The 24,256-nt window shown below is 39.0% G+C and overlaps 2 protein-coding genes across 5 annotated transcripts in view; one reads left to right on the top strand and one right to left on the bottom strand.

Moving 5' to 3' along the window:
- CENPP (centromere protein P) overlaps positions 1 to 24,256 on the top strand; it is a 232,200-nt gene that overhangs the window by 43,661 nt on the left and 164,283 nt on the right. For 3 of the 4 annotated variants that reach the window (XM_040449615.1, XM_040449614.1, XM_040449617.1), the window contains one exon: positions 14,430 to 14,526. In XM_040449615.1, the coding sequence (XP_040305549.1) occupies positions 14,430 to 14,526 (97 nt within the window). Of the gene's footprint in view, positions 1 to 14,429; positions 14,527 to 15,585; positions 15,887 to 24,256 lie in introns of those variants that run through there. The other variant, XM_040449616.1, reaches the window with a different exon arrangement.
- The window catches only part of OGN (osteoglycin), a 21,193-nt gene continuing 15,444 nt past the window's right edge, over positions 18,508 to 24,256 (bottom strand). Inside the window, exons 5-7 of the mRNA XM_040449613.1 lie at positions 23,229 to 23,431; positions 21,186 to 21,281; positions 18,508 to 20,399 (exon numbers count right to left, since the gene is read on the bottom strand). Of these exons, the coding sequence (XP_040305547.1) occupies positions 20,229 to 20,399; positions 21,186 to 21,281; positions 23,229 to 23,431 (470 nt within the window). The 3' untranslated portion in view covers positions 18,508 to 20,228. The remainder of the gene's footprint in view (positions 20,400 to 21,185; positions 21,282 to 23,228; positions 23,432 to 24,256) is intronic.

Genomic DNA, 24,256 nt, shown 5'->3' with positions numbered 1-24,256 from the left:
TGGAATAGGAATAGGAATGAGAGAGCTATGAGAAGAACGTTTGTGACTTAGGTTTCCTTTACAACATGGAGTGATTGCCACTGTTTGGGGAATGCCTGTCAGCAAAACCAGATCTACAAAACACTGTTCCCCGGGGCCACCCCCTTTCCATGGAATTACTTCATCTTACAGATTGCTTATTGTCTGGTATTACTTGGGGCACAGATTCCTAAACTCCTTTGGTAAGTATTTGTGCCCACCACTATTTACAATAGACTCTACTGTTCTAGTTACAAGGATTCCCCAAGAATGAATTCTGTGTGTGAGGCCGGCTTGCCTTTTTTTTTTTTTTTTTTTTTTTTGCAAAGCACTCCTTTTGGGGAAAATTTTAAAAAGGCCATAACTGGAAAGGATTTGGACAGGCACCTTGAATGAACAGTACACACACGCTCATTTTTCACATCTCTGAGAGCATTTCCCAAGAATCCCTATTCAGTTAATCCCTGTACTGACTTACACAGAAGCCCTCATGGAGTTATCATTACAAGTTCTAATAAACTTACTAAGACTAGCTTCAAAGTAGCTTCAGAGTGCCATTTGCCCAATGATCATGAGCTGTCCTACACTGGCCACCTTCATAGAAATAGCTCTGTAATACAACTCCAGCTGCCATGAAGACCAATTTGGTGAGGTCTCTCTGAGAAGCAGTGCCAATGAGTTCATCACTTTCTACAGGACCATTTGCCTGAATGACCAAGAAGGGAGAAAATGAACATCAACACTGCTGCTTATATATTCTGGGGTAGTCCTTTTGCTATGTATAGGAAACAGCTTACATTTGATATATACATCTATGCCTGTATGTTTAATATCTAGAAGTTACGAATAAATGCATTAGAACCTGTTTTAATAGGTTTTACTATTATTTGAGTATTGTAAGGCCAACACATTGGGAGACGGTCACCACTGAAAAGATAGTTTGTTATAGTTCACAACAAGAGGGGCATACCATGTCACTGGGGGCCACAGAGGGAAGCAATAGAGGGGCAGAGGGAGAGTGGGAGTATAGCAGTTTTTAAGGGCAGGAACAGGTGAGGCAAAATGAGTAGGCTTAGGCTTGACTAGTTTGAATAACTTCAGGAGGCTCTGGAGCATAGGGGTTGTCCCCAGTTGTGGGATACCTGACCCTGGGTAATTAGGGCAGGTGGATAGCAGCCAAAGTTTTGAGAGCTTGATAAAGGAAGTTGATGGGATGTGGGCCTTGGACTGGTTGGATCGTGTTTGAAAAGCATGCTCACAAGCAAATTGTTTACTGTCTTTAGGAATTTGCTAACTTGAGAGGGACAGTTCCTCCAGCATCAGCAAGGCCCCAGATGTTAAAGCATCAGAATACAGAAACCAGAGGGTCAATACAGAAAGCCCTCTTTGAGTCCTTTTAAAATCCAATGCATAGATGTCAGTGAAACTAGCAGAGTAAGTAAGTACCTTCGACGGTTTTATCCTCCATAAAAGCAGCAAGAAAACTGACCAAAAGTGTGGGAATCATATTTACAAACGAACTGAGGAAGTCTTGAAGCAATCTAGGGAGCATTTATTTAGGAAAAACAGCAGAATCTTAGTAAGTAGCGTCTTAAATGCCCTGTTTCCAGTTCTCCCTTAGGAGCTCTGTGGTCACCTTGATGACTGCAAGCCTGCAGTCATGGTGACAACCAGAAAGCCTGGCAGCCACCAGAGGGGACAGAATAGTTGAGAGTCCTTCAAAGATGCATTCCCTGTGAATTGTTCTCATTTGACCTGTTTTTAGTTCCCTCAAAGAACTCACTTGCAAGGCTGTATTTATTGGATCTGATGTAGAGCTCACCAAGTGTGAAAGCCTTTTCTCTGGGAGTATCTGTTGAAGATACTTTGAAGCAATTTTTAAACTTCAAAGCTGCCTGAGGTGGTGCCTAACACTTGGGAACTAACAGGTTAAATAAAAACCTTAAGAGAAAAGCTGGAGAATGGGATCGCCGTAAGGACTTGGGAGACTTCTGATCTATTCCTGAGACTCTAGAAGGCCGATGTGTTGGGTTGTGTGCATGCTGAAGGTGATCTTCATGCTCAGGAGAGACCTGAGATGCCCTGACTACCGTTCTCACTGCTGGCTGATTGCATTGTGAGGTTCTGCAAGAGCAGCAGGTGAAGGCTGAGGTGGTATTTTCCTTTGCCTGGCTGAGTATTGGAGACGTGTCCTGACACACACGAAGAGCCCCTTGGCAAAGACCGTGAATCTCTATCAAATACTAGCTAACTGAGCAGAGACTCGAGGAGCCACACAGCAGAGTATAGACTTTACAGATTTGTTCAGAAAAGTCGCTAAACAAAAAGAACAAAAAGCACAACAAGCCTTGGAGAGGGGTGGAATCTGATTTCAAGAATTGTCACACTCTATTGCTTAAAATATTCAGTTTTTGGGGTGCCTGGGTGACTCAGTCGGTTAAGGTGACACTTCGGCTCAGGTCTCACAGTTCGTGGGTTTGAGCCCCTCATTGGGCTCTGTACTGACAGCTCTAAGCCTGGAGCTGCTTGGGATTCTGTGTCTCCCTCTGTCTCTGCCTCTCCCCCACTTATGCTCTGTCTCTGTCTCTCAAAACTAAATAAAACGTTAAACAAATTAAAATAAAAAATAAAATAATCATTTTTCAACAAAAATTATAAGACATGCAAAACAAAAAACAAGGAAATATGGCCCATACACAGAGGAAAAGAGCAACCGAACAATAAAAACCATCCCTGAGGAAGCCCAGACGTTGGACCTACTGGACAAAGGCTGTAAATCAGCTATTTTAAATATGCCCAAAGAGTTGGAGGGAACTATGCCAGTGAGGTCTCTGGTAGCAAATTAATTTTCTTTATATGAGGATCTTTACTTTCATTCTGGAAGAAGATTTTCTCTGGATGTAGAATTTTAGTTGGGTCAGACCTTTCAGCTTATGAAAAATGTAGTGCCACTTGCTTTTGGCCTCTGTGGTTCTTGGTGAGAAATACACAGTCTTTGTTTATTTTTTTGCTTTGTTTTTTAATTTTCAGACATTTGGTTGTTCTTTGGGCTTAGACGTCTGTATGAATCTATAGGCATAGGTGGTTTTTTTTTGGGGGGGGTCACATTTGGGAATTACTCATTCCTTTTTTTTTTTTTAATTTTATTTTTTATTTTTTAAAATTTACATCCAGATTAGTTAGCATATAGTGCAACAATGATCTCAGGGGTAGATTCCTTAGTGCCCCTTACCCATTTAGCCCATCCCCCCTCCCACAACCCCTCCAGTAACTCAGTTTGTTGTCCATATTTATGAGTCTCTTCTGTTTTGTCCCCCTCCCTGTTTTCATATTATTTTTGTTTCCCTTCCCTTCTGTTCATCTGTTTTGTCTCTTAAAGTCCTCATATGAGTGAAGTCATACAGTTTTTGTCTTTCTCTGACTGACTAATTTCACTTAGCATAATACCCTCCAGTTCCATCCACGTAGTTGCAAATGGCAAGATTTCATTCTTTTTGATTGCCAAGTAATACTGCATTGTATATATATATATACCACATTTTCTTTATCCATTCATCCATCGATGGACATTTGGGCTCTTTCCATACTTTGGCTATTGTTGATAGTGCTGCTATAAACATGGGGGTGCATGTGTCCCTTTGAAACAGCACACCTGTATCCCTTGGATAAATGCCCACTAGTGCAATTGCTGGGTCGTAGCGTAGTTCTATTTTTAGTTTTTTGAGGAACCTCCATACTGTTTTCCAGAGTGGCTGCACCAGCTTGCATTCCCACCTTCTTTTTTTTTTTTTAATGTTTATTTTTGAGAGAGAGAGAGAGAGAGAGAGAGCGAGCGAGCACGCGTGCGTGGGTAGTGGAGGGGCAGGGAGAGAGGGAGACACAGAATCTGAAGCAGACTTGGGGCTCAGACCCACAAACTGTGAGATCATGACCTGAGCTGAAATCAAGAGTTGGGTGCTTAACCGACTGAGCCACCCAGGCGCCCCCATTTGATTCTTTTTTTTAAAGCTTTTATTTCTTTGTTGATACTTTCTATTTTTGCATTTCTTTCAGCAATGTTCATGATAGCTTGTTGTGGCATTTTTATGTTATTATGTTGGATTTTAAGAGTTTTTATATATTCTGGGAACCACTTATTGGATACATGTTTTTCAAATTCCACCATGGAGTTTGTCTTTTTACTACCTTGATAATGTCTTTTGATGCACAAAAGTTGGATGCACAGATTGTTTTTTATAAAATCTGCATTATTTTTTATTTTGATCACTGTTTTACTGTCATATTTAAGAAATTATAGTCATACTCAAGGTCAGATATTTGCTTCTGTGCATTCTTTTGAGAGCTTTATGGTTTAGTCCTGTATTTAGTCCTTTGATCCATTTCGAGTTGATTTTTGCATATGGTGAAAAGTCAGGGTGCCACTTCATTCTTTTCCAGTTGGATATCCATTTGTCCCTGCACATGTTTGAAAGGACTGTTCTTACCCCATCGAATGGTCTTGGCAGTCTTGTCAAATGAATTGAACATAGATCTCGGTTTTATTTCTGGATTTAATTTTATTACAGTTATCCCTATGTTTATGCCTTTGCTCCTTCCATACTGTCTATATTACTGTTGATTTGTAGTATATGTTGAAACAGGAAAATATGAGTCCTCCAGTTTTTTTCTGCTTTCTCAAGATTGTTTTGGGTGTTTAGTGTCCCCTTTCAGTTTCATGTGAATTTAGTGTTGGCCTTTACATTTGTGCAAAATGTCATTGGGATTCTGATAGGGATTGCATTGTGTCTATAAAGAACTTTGTAGTATATTTCCATCTTAGTAGTGTTAAGTCTACTGACCATGAACACAAATGTTTTACCATTAATTTAGACTTTCTTTAATATTTTTCGGTAATGTTTGTAGTGTACAAGTTTGGACTTCTTTGAGTAGATTTGTTCCTACATGTTTTATTCTTTTGAGTGGTATTATAAATGGAGTTGTTTTGTTTTATTTTCACATTGTTTATCACTAGTGCATAGCAATGTGATTACATTTACCTGTATTTATAAGGGGCACTGGTTTGTAGTTTTCTTTTGTGATGTCTTAGTGTGGCTTTTATATCAGGGTAATGGTGGTCTGATAGAATGAGTTAGGAGGTGTTCTTTTTCTTTCTTTACCTTTCTTCCTGAGTTTGAGAATGATTGATGTTAATTCTTCCATAAGAATTTGAGAGAATTCACCAGTGAAGCCATCTGGTGTTGGACATTTCTTTGTTGGGAAACTTCAATTATTGATTCAGTCTCTTTACTTGTTACAAGTTTATTCAAATTTTCTATTTCTTCTTCTTTTAAAAAAAATTTTTTTTTGATGTTAATTTATTTTTGAGAAAGAGATAGAATGCGAGTGGGTTGGGGCAGAGAGAGAGGGAGGCACGGAATCTGAAGCAGGCTCCAGACTCTGAGCTGTCAGCACAGATCCTGACACGGGGCTCGAACTCACGAGCTGTGAGATCATGACCTGAGCCGAAGTCGGATGCTCAACCGACTGAGCCACCCAGGTGCCCCTTCTATTTCTTCTTGAGTCAGTTTTGGTAGTTTGTATGTTGTTAAGAATTTGCACAGTTCATCCAGATTATCTAATTTGTTGCCATACATTAGTTTATAGCATTTTCCTTTGCTCTTTTTTATTTCTGTAAGGTCAGTAATAATATCCCCACTTTCATTTGATTTTGGTAATTTGAATTGTCTTTTTTCTTAGTCCACTTAACTAAAAAGGGGGCCACTTTTGTTAATTTTTTCAAAGGACCAAATTTTCATTTTATTTTTCTGTTTTCTATTATATGTATTTTAACCTTAATTATTTCTTTCCTTCACCAGCTTTATGTTCAGGTTGCTCTTCTTTTTTTCGAATTCCCTAAGGTATAAAGTAAAGTTACTGATAAGATTCTTATTCTTTTTTAGTGTTGGTATTCACAGTTATTAATTTTTCTCTTTGCACTGCTTTTACTCTTGTATAAGGTTTGGCATATTGCATTTTCATTTTCATTTTTGTCAAATAGTTTTCTAATTTCCTGTTACTCTTTGACCCATTGGTTAAGAGTCTGTTATCTAATTTCCATATATTTCTGAATTTTTCATTTTTCCTTATCAACTCCTGCTTTTATGCCTTTGGCAAAGATTGTCTTCTAAAAATGTATCTAGATTTGTTTTGTTTTAAAATTTTTTTTTTTTTTTCAACGTTTATTTATTTTTGGGACAGAGAGAGACAGAGCATGAACGGGGGAGGGGCAGAGAGAGAGGGAGACACAGAATCAGAAACCGGCTCCAGGCTCCGAGCCATCAGCCCAGAGCCTGACGCGGGGCTCGAACTCACGGAGCGCGAGATCGTGACCTGGCTGAAGTCGGACGCTTAACCGACTGCGCCACCCAGGCGCCCCTCTAGATTTGTTTTGTGACCAAACATGGAGTCTGTCCTGGAGAATGTTTTATGTGCGCTTGAGAACAATAAGTATTGTGCTGTTGGCGGGTGGTGTGGTTTTTATATGTCTGTTGGGTCTATTGGTTTATACTGTTGTTCAGATCCTTTATTTTCTTACTGATCTTCTGACTAGTTGTATCTGTTATTAAAAGTGGGGCTTTGAAATGTCCAGCTGTTATTGAACTGTATTTCTCCCTTAATTCTGTCAAATTATGCTTCATGTATTTTGGGATCCTTTGTTAGGTGCACATATGTGTTTATAAGATATATTATATCTTCTTGATGAGTTGATACCTGTATCTGTGTATTATGTAATTCTTTGCCTCTATAACAGTTTCTGACTTAAATTCTGTTTTGTCTCATGATAATATAGCCACCCCAGCTCTCTTTTGGTTGTTATTTGTGTGGAGTTATCTTTTTCAAGCCTTTTATTTTTTTTGGCCTCTTTGCGTATATGCCTCTGAAGTGAGTTTCTTAAGGACAGCATACAGATGGATCAAATTTTTAAAAATTCATTCTGCCAGTCGGACTTTTAGTTGGAGAGTTTAATCCATTTACATTTAAAAGTAATTACTGGCAAGGAAGTATTTGCTTCTGTCATTTTGCTATTTATTGTCTGTGTACCACATCATTTTTGCTGCTCCATTACTAACTTCTTCTATGTCGAATGGATCTTCATAGGGTTCCATTTTGATTCTCTTTTCCTTATTTGTGTAGTTTTTACTTCTTGTCTTAATGATTACCTTGAGGATTACAATTAACGTCTTCGACTTATAAGAACCGTGTAATACCTACTTATTTTCAAAGGTATGCAAAAACTGTGTTCCCTTCTTTCTTTCCCTCCTGTTTTATGTTGTTATAATTTATAACAGGTTACATTTTTATACATAGTATACTCATGAACAGATTTCACCTTACGCTCTCTATATTTATTTTTAAATCATACAGGAAAAAAAGAGGGGTTATAAATCAAAAATACAACAATACTGTCTTTGTTACTTGCCTGTGTAATCAGTGTTTTTATTTCTCCATCAAGACTTTGAGTTACTGTACAGTATTCTTTCATTTCAGCCTGAAGGATTCCCTTAGAATTTCTTGCAGGTCAGGTGTATTAGCCACGAACTCCCTCAGCTTTTTAATATCAGAGAATGTCTTGATTTCTCCTTCATTCTTGAAAGAGAATTTTGCCAGATCCAGAATTTCTGGTTGACTCTCTTTCTTTTAGCACGTTGAATGTCATCCCAGTCCCTTCTGGCCTCCATGGTTGTTGATGATAAGTCAGTGGTTGGTTTTACTCATGGTTCCTTATATGATGAGTGGCTTCTTTCTTGTCCATCTGAAGATTCTGTCTTTGGTGTTTGACAGGTTGAGTATAACGTGTCTTGGTGTGGATCTCTTTGAGTTCATTCTTTGTACAGTCTATGAACGTCTCAGATATGTCTAAAGCTTTCATCCAATTTGGAGAGGATTGGGCTATTATTTCTTGAGGTATACTTTCAGTTTCTTTCTCAGCTCTCCTGTGACTCCACTAAGTGTTGATCTATGTGTATATGTTGATATACTTGATGGAATCTCACAGTTTTTTAGGCTTTATATATGTTTCTTTATTCTTTTTCTTCCTGTTTTTTAGAGTGGATAGTTTCACCCTGCCTGCATGCGCTTTTGCAGATTAGTCTGCCTGCTCAAGTCTGTTAAATCCCTTTAGTGAATTTTTCACTTCATTTCTAAAAGTTTTTGGTTCTAAAATTTCTACATTTCCTTTTTATAATTTCTTCTAATATTCCTTGTCATACATATGGTTCTCTTGGTTCCCTTGAGTTCTTTGAATGAACATACTTAAGACATGTTGATTTAAGTTCCTTGTGTAGTAGTTCCATTGTGTTTCCTTGAGGACAGTTTCTGAGAACTTTTTTCCTTGTAGCTGGGTCATTTTATATATTTTCTTCGCATGCTTCCTTTTTTTTTTTTTTTTAAGATTATTTATTTTGAGAGAGAGAGCGCACATGCAAGTGGAGGTGAGGGGGAGAGAATACTAAGCAGGTTCCACACTGTCAGCACAGAATCTGATGCGTGGCTCCACCTCACAAACTGCAACATCATGACCTGAGCCGAAGTCAGATGCTTAACCAATTGAGCGATCCAGGCACCCCTGCTTGCTTAATTTTTTGTGGTTTTTGAATATGGACATTTTGGATATTATGCACAAAAAGGAAACACAAGCAATAAAGCAAAAATATTTGATCTCCGGTGTCTGCATTTTGGCTCTGTGTTGGGACATTCCTTCTGCACTTAGGGAGGTCTTTCAACCCTCTGCCATTGCCTTTATTCCCTGCTTACCCTTAGACTAAAGATCAGCCAGAGTTGAAAGTATATGGTCTTCTCAGGTCTTTTCTGAGCAAATTCCCTGCCCTCTACTTGGTTTTCCAGTTCCTTCTTACATAGATTCTTTTCAAACTTGTTGTTTTCTAAAGATTCTCACTCTATACCTTTTCCTCCCTTGGTTTTCAGGATGTCTGTTGTTTCTCTGTTGATTTTGCACTTGTTGGCACCAGCTTATTCATTTGACTCTCAGTATCTTTGAGAAACGTCCTCTGCATTGTCATGCGTTCAGGAAGTTCTGAGTTAAGTGGAAAATAATCAGTCCCCTTTCATTAGTCCTCAGGACCCCACAGATAGATCAAAACAAACAGAGCTCGTTTGGGAACACAAAAGAAACACAATTCTTTCAGAACAAGATCCGTCTGCTGTGGTCAGGCTGAGGTTCCACCGAGAAAGCAGGATGTCATCTTCAAGAACCACCAAGCTCAGATGGGGACATGGCTGCATCAGCAGAAACACTGCAGTGCTGTCCTCTGCTCGGTGGCCCTTCTCCTGGTTACGTGTTTGCTGGGCTACTGTAAACGTTTTCCTGTCTTGCCAGTTTCCAGTGGGTGTGACTGACAGTATGTGGTGGTTTTGGTGTTTCTGAGGAAGGACGTTCCCATAGTCCCTACTTTGCCATGTTTGCAGTTGTCCTTGTCAACGCGCTTTTATGCAAAAGCACATCCTGGCTCACTTTTATGGGCTGTGGTTTAAATATCCTGTTTCGGTTTGCTCCTCTCATGTGCTGCCCAGAGGCCACCCTGAATTCTGGGCAGTGTTGTACTCTGATTTTGTTCTTGATACCTTTGCTTTATTGTTTCTGGTCAGATTTGTGTGAAGGCCACTTGGAATGATCTCAGGACTTCATATATGGAGGTGAAGGATGCCTTTCTCTCAGTTCCTTCTCCCTGATTTGTCCCCATTCTGGGTTTGGGAGCCCTTAGTGTAGGGTGGGGAATGTTGACAAAGCATCTTCCTGTGTTTGCAGGATCCCCTTGGTGGAGAGTGGGAGTGGCATCTCCCCTAGGCTCAGTGTTGCTTGGGGTCAGATGGGGCTGATTGACAAAGCCTCCTCCCACAACCTCACCAGCAGCAGCAGCAGCAGCAGCCGCCGCCGCCGCAGCCTTCCATCAGGAAGTGGGAGCATTACTTCTCTGCTGGCTTTGGTTATTGTCTGCAGCATCAGTTGCCTGATTGGGAGAAAGAGGGCACAGCTCCTCTTGGACATTGGGGTTGTTTTGCATGGCCTCTCTCTCTCTCTCTAACCATTTCCAAAATGTTATTACCTAATTTTTGAAAGCTTTTGCTGCTATGTAAGAAACCACAAAGGAAAATTTGTAAACACTATTTTCAGTGGATTAAGTTGCATGATTTCAAACATTGGATTTTTTAAAATTGAGATTTAGTTGACATATAACACTATATTTATTTTAGATGTACAGCATGATGATTCAATATACATATAAATCATGAAATGATCATTACAGTACGTCTGATTAACATCTATCACCATGTGTATTTACAGTTTTTTTTCCAATGAGAACTTTTAACATTTACACTTCTGGCAACTTTCAGATTTATAATACAGTAACATTAACTAGTCACCATGCTGTGAGTTCGTTAAATCCCCATGACTCATTTATTTTATAATTGGAGGTTGTACCTTTGGCCACCCGCAGTCATTTTGCCCACTCCCTGCCCCTGCCTCTGGCAATCACCAATTTGTCCTCTGTATCTGTGAGTTTGTTATTGTTTTTTTCTTTGGGATCCCACATGTAAGTGATTTCTTACGGTGTTTTACCTTTTCTGTGTGATTTATTTCACTTAGCATAATGTCCTTAAGGTCCCATCATGTGGCAAATGACAGGATTGCCTTTTTATTTATGACTGAATAATATTCCATTGCGTTGATGTACCAGAATGAATTTATCTGTCCATTCATTGATGGGCAGTCATGTTGTTTCCATATCTTGGCTATTGTAAGTAATGCTCCACTGAACATGGAGGTGCAGATATCTTTTTGAGTTAGTGTTTTCATTTCTTTTGATTAGATACCCAGAATTGGAATTGCTGGATCATATGGTAGTTCTATTTTTAATTTTTTTAGGAACCTCCATAGTGTTTCCCATAGTGACTGCACCAATTTATATTCCTACCAACAGTGCACAAGGATTCCTTTTCCCCGCATTTTGCCAACACTTGTGGCTTCTTGTCTTTTTGCTACTAGCCATTCTAACAGGTACAAGGTGATCTCTCATTGTAGTTTTGATTTGCACTTCTGCGCTCTGATGTTGAGCCTCTTTTCCTGTGTCTTCTGCCCATTTGTATATCGTCTCTGGAAAAGTGTCTGTTCAGATCCTCTGCCCATTTTTCAATCTGGTCGTGTTCTTTTGCTACTGAGTTTTATGAATTCTTTATGTGTTTTGGTTACCTACCTTATCAGATACATGGTTGGCAAATATTTTTTTTCCCATTTAGTGGGTTGCCTTTTCATTTTGTAGATGGTTTCCTTTGCTGTGCAGAATGTTTTTACATTTGATGTGATCCCTTGTTCATTTTTGGTTTTGTTGCCTTAGCTTTTGGTGTTAAACCCAAAAATTCATCATCGAGAGCAGTGTACTCCCTCTTCTCATTTTATACAACCCCTGCTTTCTTAGGAACCTTTTTATCTTTTTTCTTTTTTCCTCCAACTTACGGCAGATCTGAGTTGGGGTCTGCTGTAACATCCAGATTGGGATATGCAGGAGGTAAAAATAAATCCTAAGGAACTCCTCACCCAGTCCTCCCTTAATTCTTGGAGGTTCCTACCATTCTGCCTTCTTTTGTCCACACTTCACAGTCTTCTGCTATCTGCTTTGTGTGTTATATCTGTGGTTCTGAATAGTAATTGGAGTGTTTAGGTGGAGCTTACTCCATCATGATTAGAATGAGGACTTGACTCCTGTAATCATTTATGGGATGAATGGTTAAATGAATACATTTTTCTTGTCTACAAGGTGCTCATTTTTGGATGTCAGTATAACAGTAAGTATAGTATTAAGAGCATTAAGGTAAATTGCATGGGAGCTCACAGGCATAGAAATTAATTTTTTTGTAGCTATTTTGGAATAGGACATGTAGTGTGGTGGTGAGGTCATTGTTCCCACAATAATCTGTGACACCAAGTAGAATGCCCTATAATTCAATTCTGTCCTGACACTACCCAGATTTAGTGCAGACCTGCAGGTTAAAAGCAAAGTCCTGAACATGACTGCCCCACTTCAGTGCCGTCCCTAAGTGTCAGGGGTCATCTGTACTTCCAACCTACTGACTATAAGTTTGGGGGTTCCCACAACCCACTTAGATTTGACAGTTTGCTAGAAAGAGAAAACTCACTGAAAGTGTTACACTAAACATTGTAGTTTTATTATAAAAGCTATTTAAGTAGGCAAATGGAAGCAATGCATGTCTGGGTTCTGGAGTGGGGTGGAGGAGGAAAACCTTTCCCTGTGAACTCTGAGCACATCAGCCTCCTGTAAATCAACATGTTCACCAATCACGAAGCTCCCCTGGACTCCGTTGTCCAGAGTTTTGTTTGGGATTTCATTGCAGAGGCATAGTTGGTGGGATGATTGGCCATGTGATTAAAATCCTCCAGCTCCCCTTTCCTCCCTGGAGGTCTGGTTGGCTCAGAGTTCAACCCTTTCAAAATGTGGTTAGGCTTTCTGGTGACCAACCCCCATCTTAAGGCTTTGTAGGGGCCACCTCATTAGCATAAGAAAGGCACTCTTGTCACTCAGGAATTCTAACTTTGTTCAAAGCTCTGTGCTGGAAACTGGGGACAAAGTCCAGATGTAGTCTTTCTTACTTACCAGGGTCATCAAATTCGAAATCAAGGAGAATGTAGAATTTGAATAATATCTTGAAAGATGAGTAGGATTTAAACATTTTAAGTTGGGGAAAAGGACATTTCAGGCTGAGAGATTAGCAGTCCCTTCAACAAATGATGTTGGGAAAACTGGACCACTTTCTTACACCTTACACAAAAATGAATTTCAAATGGATGAAAGACCTAAATGTGAGACAGGAAGCCATCAAAATCTTGGAGGAAAAGACTGGCAGCAACCTCTTTGAATTTTCTGGGAGCAACTTCTTACTAGACACATCGCCAAAGACAAGAGAAACAAAGCAAACCTGAACTGGGACCTCATCAACATAAAAGCGTTCTGCATAGCAAAGGAAACAATCAACAAAACAATGGGAGAAGGTATTTGCAAATGAAATTTCTGATAAAGGGTTAGTATCCAAAAATATATAAATAACTTATAAAATTCAATACCCAAAATCCAAATAATCCAGTTAAGAAATGGGCAGAAGATATAAATAGACATTTCGCCAAAGAAGACATTGAGATGGGTAATAGACACATGAAAAAATGCCCAACATCACTCATCATCAGGGAAATACAAATCCAGTCAAAACCACAATGAGATGGCACTCACACCTGTCAGAATGGCTAACATTAACACAAGAAACAACAGATGTTTCGAGGATGAGAAGGAAGGGGAACCCTCTTGCACGGTTGGTGGGAACACAAGCTGGTGTAGCCGCTCTAGAGAATAGCATGGAGGTTCCTCAAGAAAATAAATATAGAACTACCCTATGATCTAGCAATTGCACTACTAGGTATTTATCCAAAGGACACAAAAATACAGATTTGAAGAGGTACGTGCACCCGAACGTTTAGAGCAGTGTTAACAATAGCCAAATGTCCATCCACTGACGAATGGATAAAGGTGTGGTATGTATACACAATGGAATACTGCTCAGCCATCAAAAAAAAAAAAAAAAAAAAAAAGAAGGAAAGAAAGTCTTGCATGTGCAGTGACATGGATGGAGCTAGAATGTATTCTGCTAAGTGAAATAAGTCAATCAGAGAAAGATCAGTATCATATAATTTCACTTATGTGGAATTTAAGAAACAAAACAGATGAACATATGGAAAGGAGAAGGAATAGAGGCGAGAAGGAAACAAACCACAAAAGACTCTTAAGGATAGAGAATAAACTGTGGGTTGATAGAGGGGAGGTGGGCTAGATGGAGGATGGGTACTAAGGAGGGCACTTGTGATGAGCAATGGGTGTTGTATGTAAGTGATGAATCACTGAAGTCTCCTGAAACCAGTACTACACAGTATGTTAACTAAAATTTGATTAAAAAAAAAAAATTAGCATTAGCAATCACACAGGGGCACATAATCAGAGTTTAAAATACAGAAATGTATCAAGGTCTGTTTTTAGCTTTAGTGTAGTATATATAAAAAACAATAAGGGGTGCCTGCGTCGCCTAGTTGGTTAAGCATCTGACTTCAGCTCAGGTCATGATCTCATGGTACATGAGTTTCAGCCCTGTGTCGGGCTCTGCTGATAGCTCAGAGCCTGGAGCCTGCTTTGGATTCTATGTCTCCTTTTCTCTCTGCCTGCCTCTCTCTCTCTCTCTCTCTCTCAAAAATAAATAAACATTAAAATAATTAAAAAATAATAAGCTTAAAAAAATGCCAGAATGGGGCTCTCATTTATAGTATTTATTAATCATAAAATCTTTTATTCCTACAGAGCAGAAGATAGAAGAGATCTATTGATGTTTTTCCGAAGCCTACACTTTTTTGTGGAGTGGTGTGAATATCGTAAGTGCACATTTGAACACTTCAAGGTAGGGTCTAAAGTTTTTAGATTTAAATGTATGTGAAGAGTGAAGCTGGTTTAAATTTAAACATAACCTAAAAGTGAAGCTGGTATTAATTTGGGGATTTAACATAGCATTCTTTCCTTAAAGTTTTCAAAGAATACAAAATATTTTCATTGGCTTCTGGAATTTGCAGTTATTTGGGGTAAATGAAGAGGAATGCTTCTGTACAAACCAATGAGTCATTTGTATTATGGGATATCTTGGAAGAAGTATAGTTATATTCTTACTTACCCCCTACACATTTTGAAAAATTAATCTGTCAAGAGTACTTGAAACAAAATACAAATGCTCAAATGAATGTAATTATAGCAGGCTTATCACCTAGCACAGTCCTTACTTTCTGAGTCATACTCTGTATTTTGAGCTTCTTAATCATTGTGTATTTCAAGTTTAAGTATTTAAGCCTGATTTCAGTAAAGTAATGCTTCTTAATTCTGATAATAGATACATTTAAGGACTTCTTTTTATCCTGTTTTCTGTCATAACCAGAATTATGTTTGGCTGCATTATAATGCCTCAGGTTGTACTTAGTTGGATAGTAGCAATATTGACAGCTGTAGTCCATACAAAATCCGGTTCTGAAAGAGTCAATATAATAATATCTCAAAAGCCTAACCAGGCTGTGACTATTGTTTTTGTGATTGGTACTAACTCTTGTATATTTGCATTCTTTTTTATTATTATTATTATCACTGTTACCACTACTACTGCTTGGGTCGAGTTAATAAAATCTTTCAGGCATAGAATTTTCCTTAGAGTGAAACATGGTTGTACCTGTACTGTGGTCCCTTGAGTTCTCTCACTGTTGTTTACTTACAGGTGCTCTTGCACCCAAACAGTTAAATAGCTTTGCTTCATAATTGGTAAATATAGTAATGACTGAGAGTATGCTGTCAGTTGTGGTGACGAATCACCTAACATGGGTTGTGGGAAATGTGAGTGTTAGTCCCATTTCCAAAGCTGATTTGACTCTAGGTGCTTTCAAGGAGGCATAGAAGTATAATTGGTGTGTTTATCCTGTGGAGGACACAGTGCTTCTGCGGGCCGACTTTCCTGGGTGATAAGGAAAGAAATGGAAAGGACGGAAAGAAACAGTCACATTGTTGTGCAGCCACCACCAATATTTATCTCCAGAACTTTTTTATCATCTCAAACTGAAACTCTGTTCCCATTAAACACTAATTTGTCATTGCTTCCTACCCCAGTTCCTGAGAATCACCATTCTTTTTTCTATTTCTGTGAATTTCTAAGTACTTCATTTAAGCAGAATCATAAAATTTATACTTTTTTTTGGCTTATCTCACCTAGCATAATATTCTCAAGGTTCATCCATTCTGCATCAGATTGAAGGATTTCCTTACTTTTTAAGGCTGAATAATCTTCTGTTGTATGGATGCCCCACATTTTGTTTATCCATTCATCTTGATGGATACTTGCATTGTTTCCATCTTTTAACTATTGTGAATAATGCTTCTATGAACATTGGTGTACAAATACCTGTTCAAGTCCCTGCTTTCAGTTCTGTTACAAATATACCTGTAAATGGAATTGCTGGGTCATATGGAAATTCTGTTTAATTTTGTGAAACACTGCATGTTCTCTTCCATAGCGGCTGCACCATTTTGCATTCCCAACAGTAGTGCACAAACCTTCCAATTTCTCCACACACTTGCCAGCGTGTTTTGGGATTTTCCTTTGTTTTGTTTTTTGGGGGCTCATAGCCAACCAAATGGGTGTGAAGTAGAATTTTTCTTGTGGTTTTGATTTGCATTTACCTAATGATTAGTGATGTTGAGCATTGTTTCATGTGCATATTGGCCATTTGTATATCTTCTTTTGGAGAAATGTCTATTCACATCCTTTGCCCATTTTTAAATTGGGTGCTTTTTTCTTGTTGAGTTGTTGTTGTTGTTGTTGTTGTTTTCCTTTAAGCTTACTTATTTTGAGAGAAAGTGAGCACAGCAGGGGAAGGGCAGAGAGAGAGGGAGAGAGAATCCCAAGCAGGCTCCGCACCGACACCACAGAGCCGGATGCGGAGCTCGAACCCATGAACTGTGAGGTCATGAGCTGAGCTGAAACCAAGAGTTGGATGCTCAACCAACTGAGCCACCCAGGTGTCCCTGTAGGAGTGTTGTTTTGTTTTTTTTTTTAATGTATTCTAGACATTAATCCTTTATCAAGTGTATAGTTGGTAGATATCTTCTGTCATTCTTTGGATTGTCTTTTCATTCACTTATAGTGTCCTTTTTTTTTTTAAATGTTTATTTATTTTTAAGAGAGAGAGTAAGACAGAGCGTGAGCGGGGGAAGGGCAAATAGAGGGAGACACAGAATCCGAAGCAGGCTCCAGGCTCTGAGCTGTCAGCACAGAGCCTGACGCAGGACCCAAACCATGAACCGTGAGAACATGACCTGAGCCGAAGTCAGATGCCCAACCAACTGAGCCACCCAAGCGCCCTGATAATGTCCTTTGATGCAGAGAAGTTTTTAACTTTGCTGACATCCAGTTTATTTTTTTGTTGCCTATGCTTTTGATGTTACATCCAAGAACTCATTGCCAAATTCATTGTTATAAAGATTTTCCTCTTTTTTTTCCCTAAGAGTTTTGTAGTTTAGCTCTTAAGTTAAGATGTTTGATCCAACTTGAGTTAACTTTTGTATACAGTGTAAGCTAAGGGTACAGCTACATCCTTTTGCATGTGGATATCTGATTTTCTCGGCATTGTTTATTGAAGAGACAGTCCTTTCCTTATTGAGTGGTCTTGGCACCTTTATTGAAAGTTGTTTGACCATATTTTCTGGGCTCTCTGTTCTCTTGCATTGTTCTATATGTTCCTGTCCATTCCAGTACCATACTTTCGATTAGTATAGCTTTGTAATTAACTTTGAAAATGAAAAAGTGTGAGTTCTCCAATTTTAGTCTTCTTTTCTAATTTCTTTTGCTTATTTGGAGTCCCTTGAGGTTCCATGTGAATTTTAGAATGTTTTTTTCTGTGTCTTCAAAAAATAGGATTGGGACTTCAATAGGGACTGCACTGAGTCTGGATTTCTTTGGGTGGTGCTGGTGTAGTAACTGTTCAGTCTTCTAGTCCATGGACACAGAATGTCTCTCCACTAATGGATGTCTTCTTAGTTCTTTCAGGAGTGTTTGTAAGGGTAAAATATTTTTAACTTTTTTTAAGTTTATTTATTTATATTGAGAGAGAGAGGGGGAGAGAGAGAGAGAGCGAGCGAGCGAGCAAGCCGGGGAGAGGCAGGGAGAGAATCCCAACCAAGGAGGCTTCATGCTGTCAGTGCAGAGCCCAATGTGGGGCTCAGTCTTATGAACTGTGAGATCACAAACTGGGCCAAAATCAAGAGTCGGATGCTTAATTGACTGAGCCGGCAAGGTGCCACTGAAATTGTCCTTTAAAGATAATTCTGGGGCTTCTGGGTGGCTTAATTGGTTGAATGTCCAACTTTGGCTCAGGTCATGATCTCATGGCTCTGGAGTTCAAGCCCAGCGTCGAGCTTTCTGCTGACAGCTCAGAGCCTAGACCCTGCTTCAGATTCTGTGTCTTCCTCTCTCTCTGCTCCTCCCCTGCTCACACTGTGTCTCTCTGTCAGAAATAAACATTAAAAAAAAAATTAAAGATAATTCTGTAATTTAGACCTTTTACTAGTGCTCTTTCCTAATTATTATTTTGTGGACACCACAGAATTCTTGAATTCTCTAAAATTTGAGTTAAGGTGTTTTTTCCTCTGTGAGTTTAGTTAGGTAAAGAATATAGGGCTACATCTGGAAACATGAGAGAAGTCTCCTCTGATGGCTTTTCCTGGTATCCCCAACACTCAGCTGTCCTTTATCCAGTTTATTTTTATCCAGATAAGGTTGTAATTTATTTCCATTGATTTATTCAAGACTGTGATAGTTTAAGATTCTATTTTTCCAAATGAAAGAGAGCTCTCTGTTTAAATGAATTTTATTTTGTACTTTTCATTGTATATTCAATCCAGATGTGCTCAATATTATAGTAAGCACTTTCAAGGTATAAAAGGAATATTGGATGTATTCTGTGAGCTTTCAGTCACAGAGAAATGAGGCATGCACACAAAATAATGAGAAAGCAGTATATAGTTATGATTACCAATTACCAAAATAAAATCAGCAAATGAGTTAGTAAGTGGTATAGGGCTAATTGTTGTGGCCTTGAGAGATCATAGATGTTTCGGTGAGAAAAGCTTATCTTGGGGTCAACCTTGACAAATGGGGGAAAAATTGAAAAACTGGAGCTCATTCTGTGTAGGGAAAAACAGAAGCAAATGCTTAAAAATATGAATAACTTCTGGGATTGGTGTACAGAGACCAACTTGATTCTAATGTATTATTTATGTTGGAAACAATATTGGAAATTTTCATATGCACAGTTCGGACTCATGTGTCTAAAGCACTGATAATTTTGGATGTAACCTCAATGTGATAAGGAGTCTAAGACTTCTGAGTGGGTTTTGGGCAAGAGGAAGGTTATTTTAGGATCTTTAATCTGGCAGCATTGTTTCCTCTTAAGTTATCACTATTAGATCGAAGGTGGACTTACACTGTTCAATGACCAGTTAATCATGGGTCTGTACGAAATGTTGCTCAGAAGCTTTCCTGTGAATGGATAGGCAGTTGGCATGAGTATGATGCGTATGGGTTGGGGGGTAAGGGGGAGGTAGTGTTCAGTAACACCACTAAATTGACTGTTTTCATGTCTTACATTTGGACAGATTTATTGATGAGATTCTCATCCCTATGGTGCTAAAAAGAAAATATTTTTCCATATTTATCGTATTTGAAAGTCTTTACAATGGAGAACTTTATAGGTATTTTCTGAGATATGGGATGAACGTTCAGGTTTTTTATGAGCATACTGATTTTGGTCTGCTTGACTCCTTAAAATGTTTTATGGTAGACTTAGAATTTTAATATTTAGAGAAAGGAAAAATGTGTGCTGTTTTGCTAAAGCCTTTAACTGTGTGACCACAAAGCAGAATAACATTGGACATTACTCTGTTAGGTCTTTATCAGAGAGTAAAATTACGCTTTATTTGGAAAGTTTTGCCTAGGTATGAGACTGTTCACTATTTCTCAGGCTAAGTAACTGCCTTAATAGAATAATAACTTATTAATAGAATAATAACTGCCTTAATAGAAAGAAAACAAGTTCCTGCTTCATAATGAAAAATGTGTGAATCATAACAGAAAAATGGGAGATTACTGGAAACACTTAGCTTTCAAAGTTTTTGGAACATAGTCCTTAAGTGCTTTAGGGATCAAGTAAAGGTCTGGAAAGATCAGCAGTTGAAAGTTTTTTGGACTTACCCTTTCATGTCATTAGTAATGGAAATAGTGCTTCTTAAATTGGGGTATTTATATAAAAACATACCTTTTAAATGGCACCATGGTATAAACTATGAGGATTTTGTAATGCTGCTTAAATATTTTCACATGACTTTGTTTTGAACTTCAGGATTCAGTTTTACATTTTGCTTGTTATGTGTAAGATTTGTGAACATCTTTGTTTAAAACATAAAATTCCTTCATCATGGGACACAAAGTTAATATTAAATATTTATGCTTTAGGCACTGTTGAGACAGATTATATGCATGTGTGTACTTTAGCTTATATGCTGCATTGATAGTGGTTAAAAGTATGACCCTACAGGCAATCTTTTCAAGCAGATAAAACTGTTGGGATGCTTTCCCAGGATGATGGGGTTTCCCTCCAGGCGTATCTCTTCAATGCGGTCCCGAATGTAACGGGTGTCGTTAGCCTTGCAGAATGTATCATCTGTGATTGAAGTTATGTTGTTAAACTAGAAAATAAAAGGAAAAAATTGTTCAGGAATTTGAAATCTACCTTTTGTATTCTATGTGATGGGATCTTACAGAATATTCTATCTAAAAAGTGGTTTTTAAAATACTGTACATCCTGTGTATCCTCAGGGCAATAAAACCCTCTGTGCAATCTGAGTCCCCTCACCCCCGCAGTTTAAGTCTGCAGTGTTGCTTTGGAAGACAGATTGCTTGCTCTTACAGTAACATCCATGTAGCAGAAAGCTCTAAGCATAAATAAGATTATACTGGCTGGAAAGACTCTCCTGCTTTTGAGTGTCAACTCGGAATGGGCACTGTGTCCTTAAATGTCCCTTTACAGAAAGAAAAATGGGAAATGCTGTGATGCTGGAAGACCAATTTTAGTTCCTCTCAGTTCCTCTTCACTCTTCTGTTACCTCAACATGAGATCAAGTGGACAGTGTCCACTGCTGTTGGAGAAAGAGACACCAACCAGAGGTCGTAGCGCCCCCCACCCGCGGATGCCTTGGATCCATGTGTCACATTAACTAGGAGATGCCGCGTGCATGCCTGGCAACAGAGCCCACTCTAAGGGCAGACCTCACACCTTGGTTGCGGGTCCTCTGGGGGCTCAGGGGCTCTGGGCCTCTCTGGGCGGGGTGGGGTGGGGCTCTCAGGCCACCGAGTTAGTAATATTTGATGGGCATAATTTACATGTGGACAAATGAGCTTCCTAATGAGTCATAACATTGACTAATAGTAATTTACATTCACATCATCAGATATTATGAAAGGAGCAGTCCTACCTGAAGATGAATTACACGTAGACTTTCTGGTAAATTAAGAGGCACAGATTCCAGGGCGTTGTGGTCCAAGTACAGGAAGGAGAGGTTGTTCAGTTTCTGTAAGGAGAAGTTACCTCTGCTTGATCATCACTGAGGTCAGTACATTTTCACAGGATTCAAACTATGATATATGCACATGCGTCTACATGTGTGCACGTGTGCATGCATATACACATATGTGTACACATGTGTACATAGGTCCTGGTAATCAGTACTATCAATTGCTGCTTTGGTAGTTATTTGGTTTTAAGGGTTTTTTTTTGTTTCCCAAGTAGTGTATTTTGGGCCTTTATGAAGGGTGATAAAGTCCTGCTGCACCCCCACATTTCTCTCCACTCATCTAACCACTGAGTACCCAGCTGTTCCCAGCCTCAGACCTCATGCTAGCTGCTGGGGCCATTTGACTTGTCTCGTGAACAGCTAGTAAGGTCATTTCCTATGCAGGATTGAGCTTGGATCCTGGTGCTGCCATAACCTCTCTTGAACCTTTAGAACTTCTCATTTCACCTCCACCAGTTTCTAGCAAAATGGATATAGGCATATCTTGGACGTAACGTGGGTTCGGTTCCAGAGGAACCACCACAATAAAGCGAATATTGCAATGAAGTGAGCCCAGTGTATTTCTTGGTTTCCCATCGCATATGAAGTTATGTTTACACTATGATATAGTAGGTTATGTCTAAAAATGAATGTGCATACCTTAATTAAAAATAATTTATTGCTAAAAAGGCTAGCCATCATCTGACGTTTCAGGGAGTTGTAATCCCTAATGACAGATCACCGTGACAAATGTAATAATAATGAAAAAGTTTAAAATATTGCAAGAATTAGCAAAATGTGACCTGGAGACACAGTGAGCAAACGCTGTTAGCAAAGGGGCACCACTGGACTTGCTCACTGCGGAATCAGCCCAAACCTTCAGTTCGTAAAGAGTGCAGTGTCTGTGAAATGCAGTAAAATGGTGCACAATAGAATGCTTTGTGCCTGTGCTCCTAAGCGGCGCGCTTGGTAGTGAGATGTTTCCAGGGCAATTTATTAAATATTTAGCAAGGTATGACTTTCCCCTACTGGTCTGTATTGAGTTACTCTTCATGATCAGTAGACCGTTACTGTGTATCATTTTATAATAGGGCTTCAAGATGGAAAGCATGTGTAAAGTTCAGAGCACTCAAACACTCCGTCTGTGAAGCGTTGATCAGCTCCTGTAGGTCTTTAATATGTCAGTCAAAGGCTTACCAGCTGAAATTACTGTATCTTCAAATTGTAAAGGTTTTTTATGTTTAAAGTGAGTCCTGTTTTGAAAAGTCTCTGAGGAACTGTGATGTGCCTTCGCAGTGTCCCTTACAACTGAAAAGGGATTCCTTAAGTGTAAACAGGAAGGAAAGGAAAATGGAACATTTTTACATTTTCTGACAGATTGTACGTGTGGACTAATTGTACCTTTGTGTGATTGCTATAAACTTGATGATATTTCATAGTGTTTCTGTTAGATGTTATCATTAGAAGCCACAAACTTTACTTATGAGTGAGGTCTCCTGCCAGTAGCACCCAATCATCTGTTTATCTGGGGCTTCTTCCAGGACGGGAATAAGTATGTCGCCTGTGCGGGTCTCAGCTGAGGCGGTAATTTCGCCGGAGACTGTGCATTTGGACACAACCTGGCTATGTAAATCAGAGTAGATCACCTTCCCTTTTTCCTGTGCGTAGGTTTTCTTGAGTTACTAAATGAAGAAGTGTATTTAATTTGTACTGTATATAGAATTTTGTACTAGGTGCCGTTGTGGAACTCAGAAGAAGGGCTACCTACAGAATTTTATGGGCTGATACTTTTAAGTGGTAGAAGTAAAACTGAGCATTTACTTTTGGAACTGTATTTTCCGGCATTTGTAAAAACAGTTTTAAAATATAAAACAAAATTTTAGACCAGAGTTTCTCTTTCTTCTATCATGTTACCATTGGTTGTATAAACTGATACTGTGTGTGGTCACAGTATACAAAACTTACTTTGAATGTATTTGCTTTGATTCCTCTACTCTTGATTTTGTTGTATTTTGCATTAAATAAAGTAAGCTTGGGAGGAAGAACTGGAAGTTTCAGTAGTTGATTTTCAGCTAGTGTGAGTTCTTCTAACAGAGAAAGTTTTGAAAAAGTACCGTCTTCTATATCTTCAATCAAATTTCCCGTGAAATCAAGTCTTCTTAAGTTGGCTTGAAGGAAAAATACACAGAAAATATACAAAAAATATGAAGTTAAAGTCTCATTTATGTGGACTGAAGAAGCAGCACTGGTGTATCAGGTCATTCAAACACCTTTTATTTTTAGTATCTAATAGTGTCTGTAATGAGTAGATCAGTAAATTTTGTTGAATAAATAGTGAGCATCCCTCTGTGCTTGACACCGATGGCCTTTGTCTCTTGAGCCCTAGAGTCTCAGGGTTGGAAGGGAACTTACAGTTAATGCAGTCCTTCCATCCTTCAGTGTTTGAATCCCCAGAATGCTGAGGTGGTTCGAAACAAACTGTGGTTGCAAATCATGGGAACTAAGCATGATTTTTTTTTTTTTTTTTGAGAGAGAGAGGGCGCAATTGAGTGAGGGTGAGAGAGAGAGAGAGAGGGAGAGAGAGAGAATGAGAGAGAGAATATCCCACAAGAGGCAGAGAGAAAGAGGGAGGGAGAGAAGAGCGGGGCTCACCGATGCGGGGCTTGAGCTCACGAACCATGAGATCATGACCTGAGCCGTAGTCAGATGCTCAACAACTGAGCCGCACGGGCGCCTGAAGCATTACATTTGATGAGTAGAATCATTGTAGGTATTGTTTTGGACTTTTCCGCAGAATGTTGCATTGTGATTGTAGATAAATTCTTAATCTCTCTATGCCTTATTGCTTAACAACAACAAACAGAAGTGTTCCCGAATTTGTTAAAGTGATGCAGACTGAGAGAGAAATTCAGTGCGTGCGTGTGTGTGTGTGTGTGTGTGTGTGTGTGAGAGAGAGAGAGAGAGAGAGAGAGAGAGAGAGAGAGAGAGAGAGA

The sequence above is a fragment of the Herpailurus yagouaroundi genome, unplaced genomic scaffold (genome assembly GCF_014898765.1).
Source record: "Herpailurus yagouaroundi ecotype Mexico unplaced genomic scaffold, PumYag 199, whole genome shotgun sequence".
In the NCBI taxonomy this organism is placed as follows: domain Eukaryota; kingdom Metazoa; phylum Chordata; class Mammalia; order Carnivora; family Felidae; genus Herpailurus; species Herpailurus yagouaroundi.
Note: the sequence above shows the minus strand (reverse complement) of the source record. Positions and strands in the feature narration are given on the sequence as shown.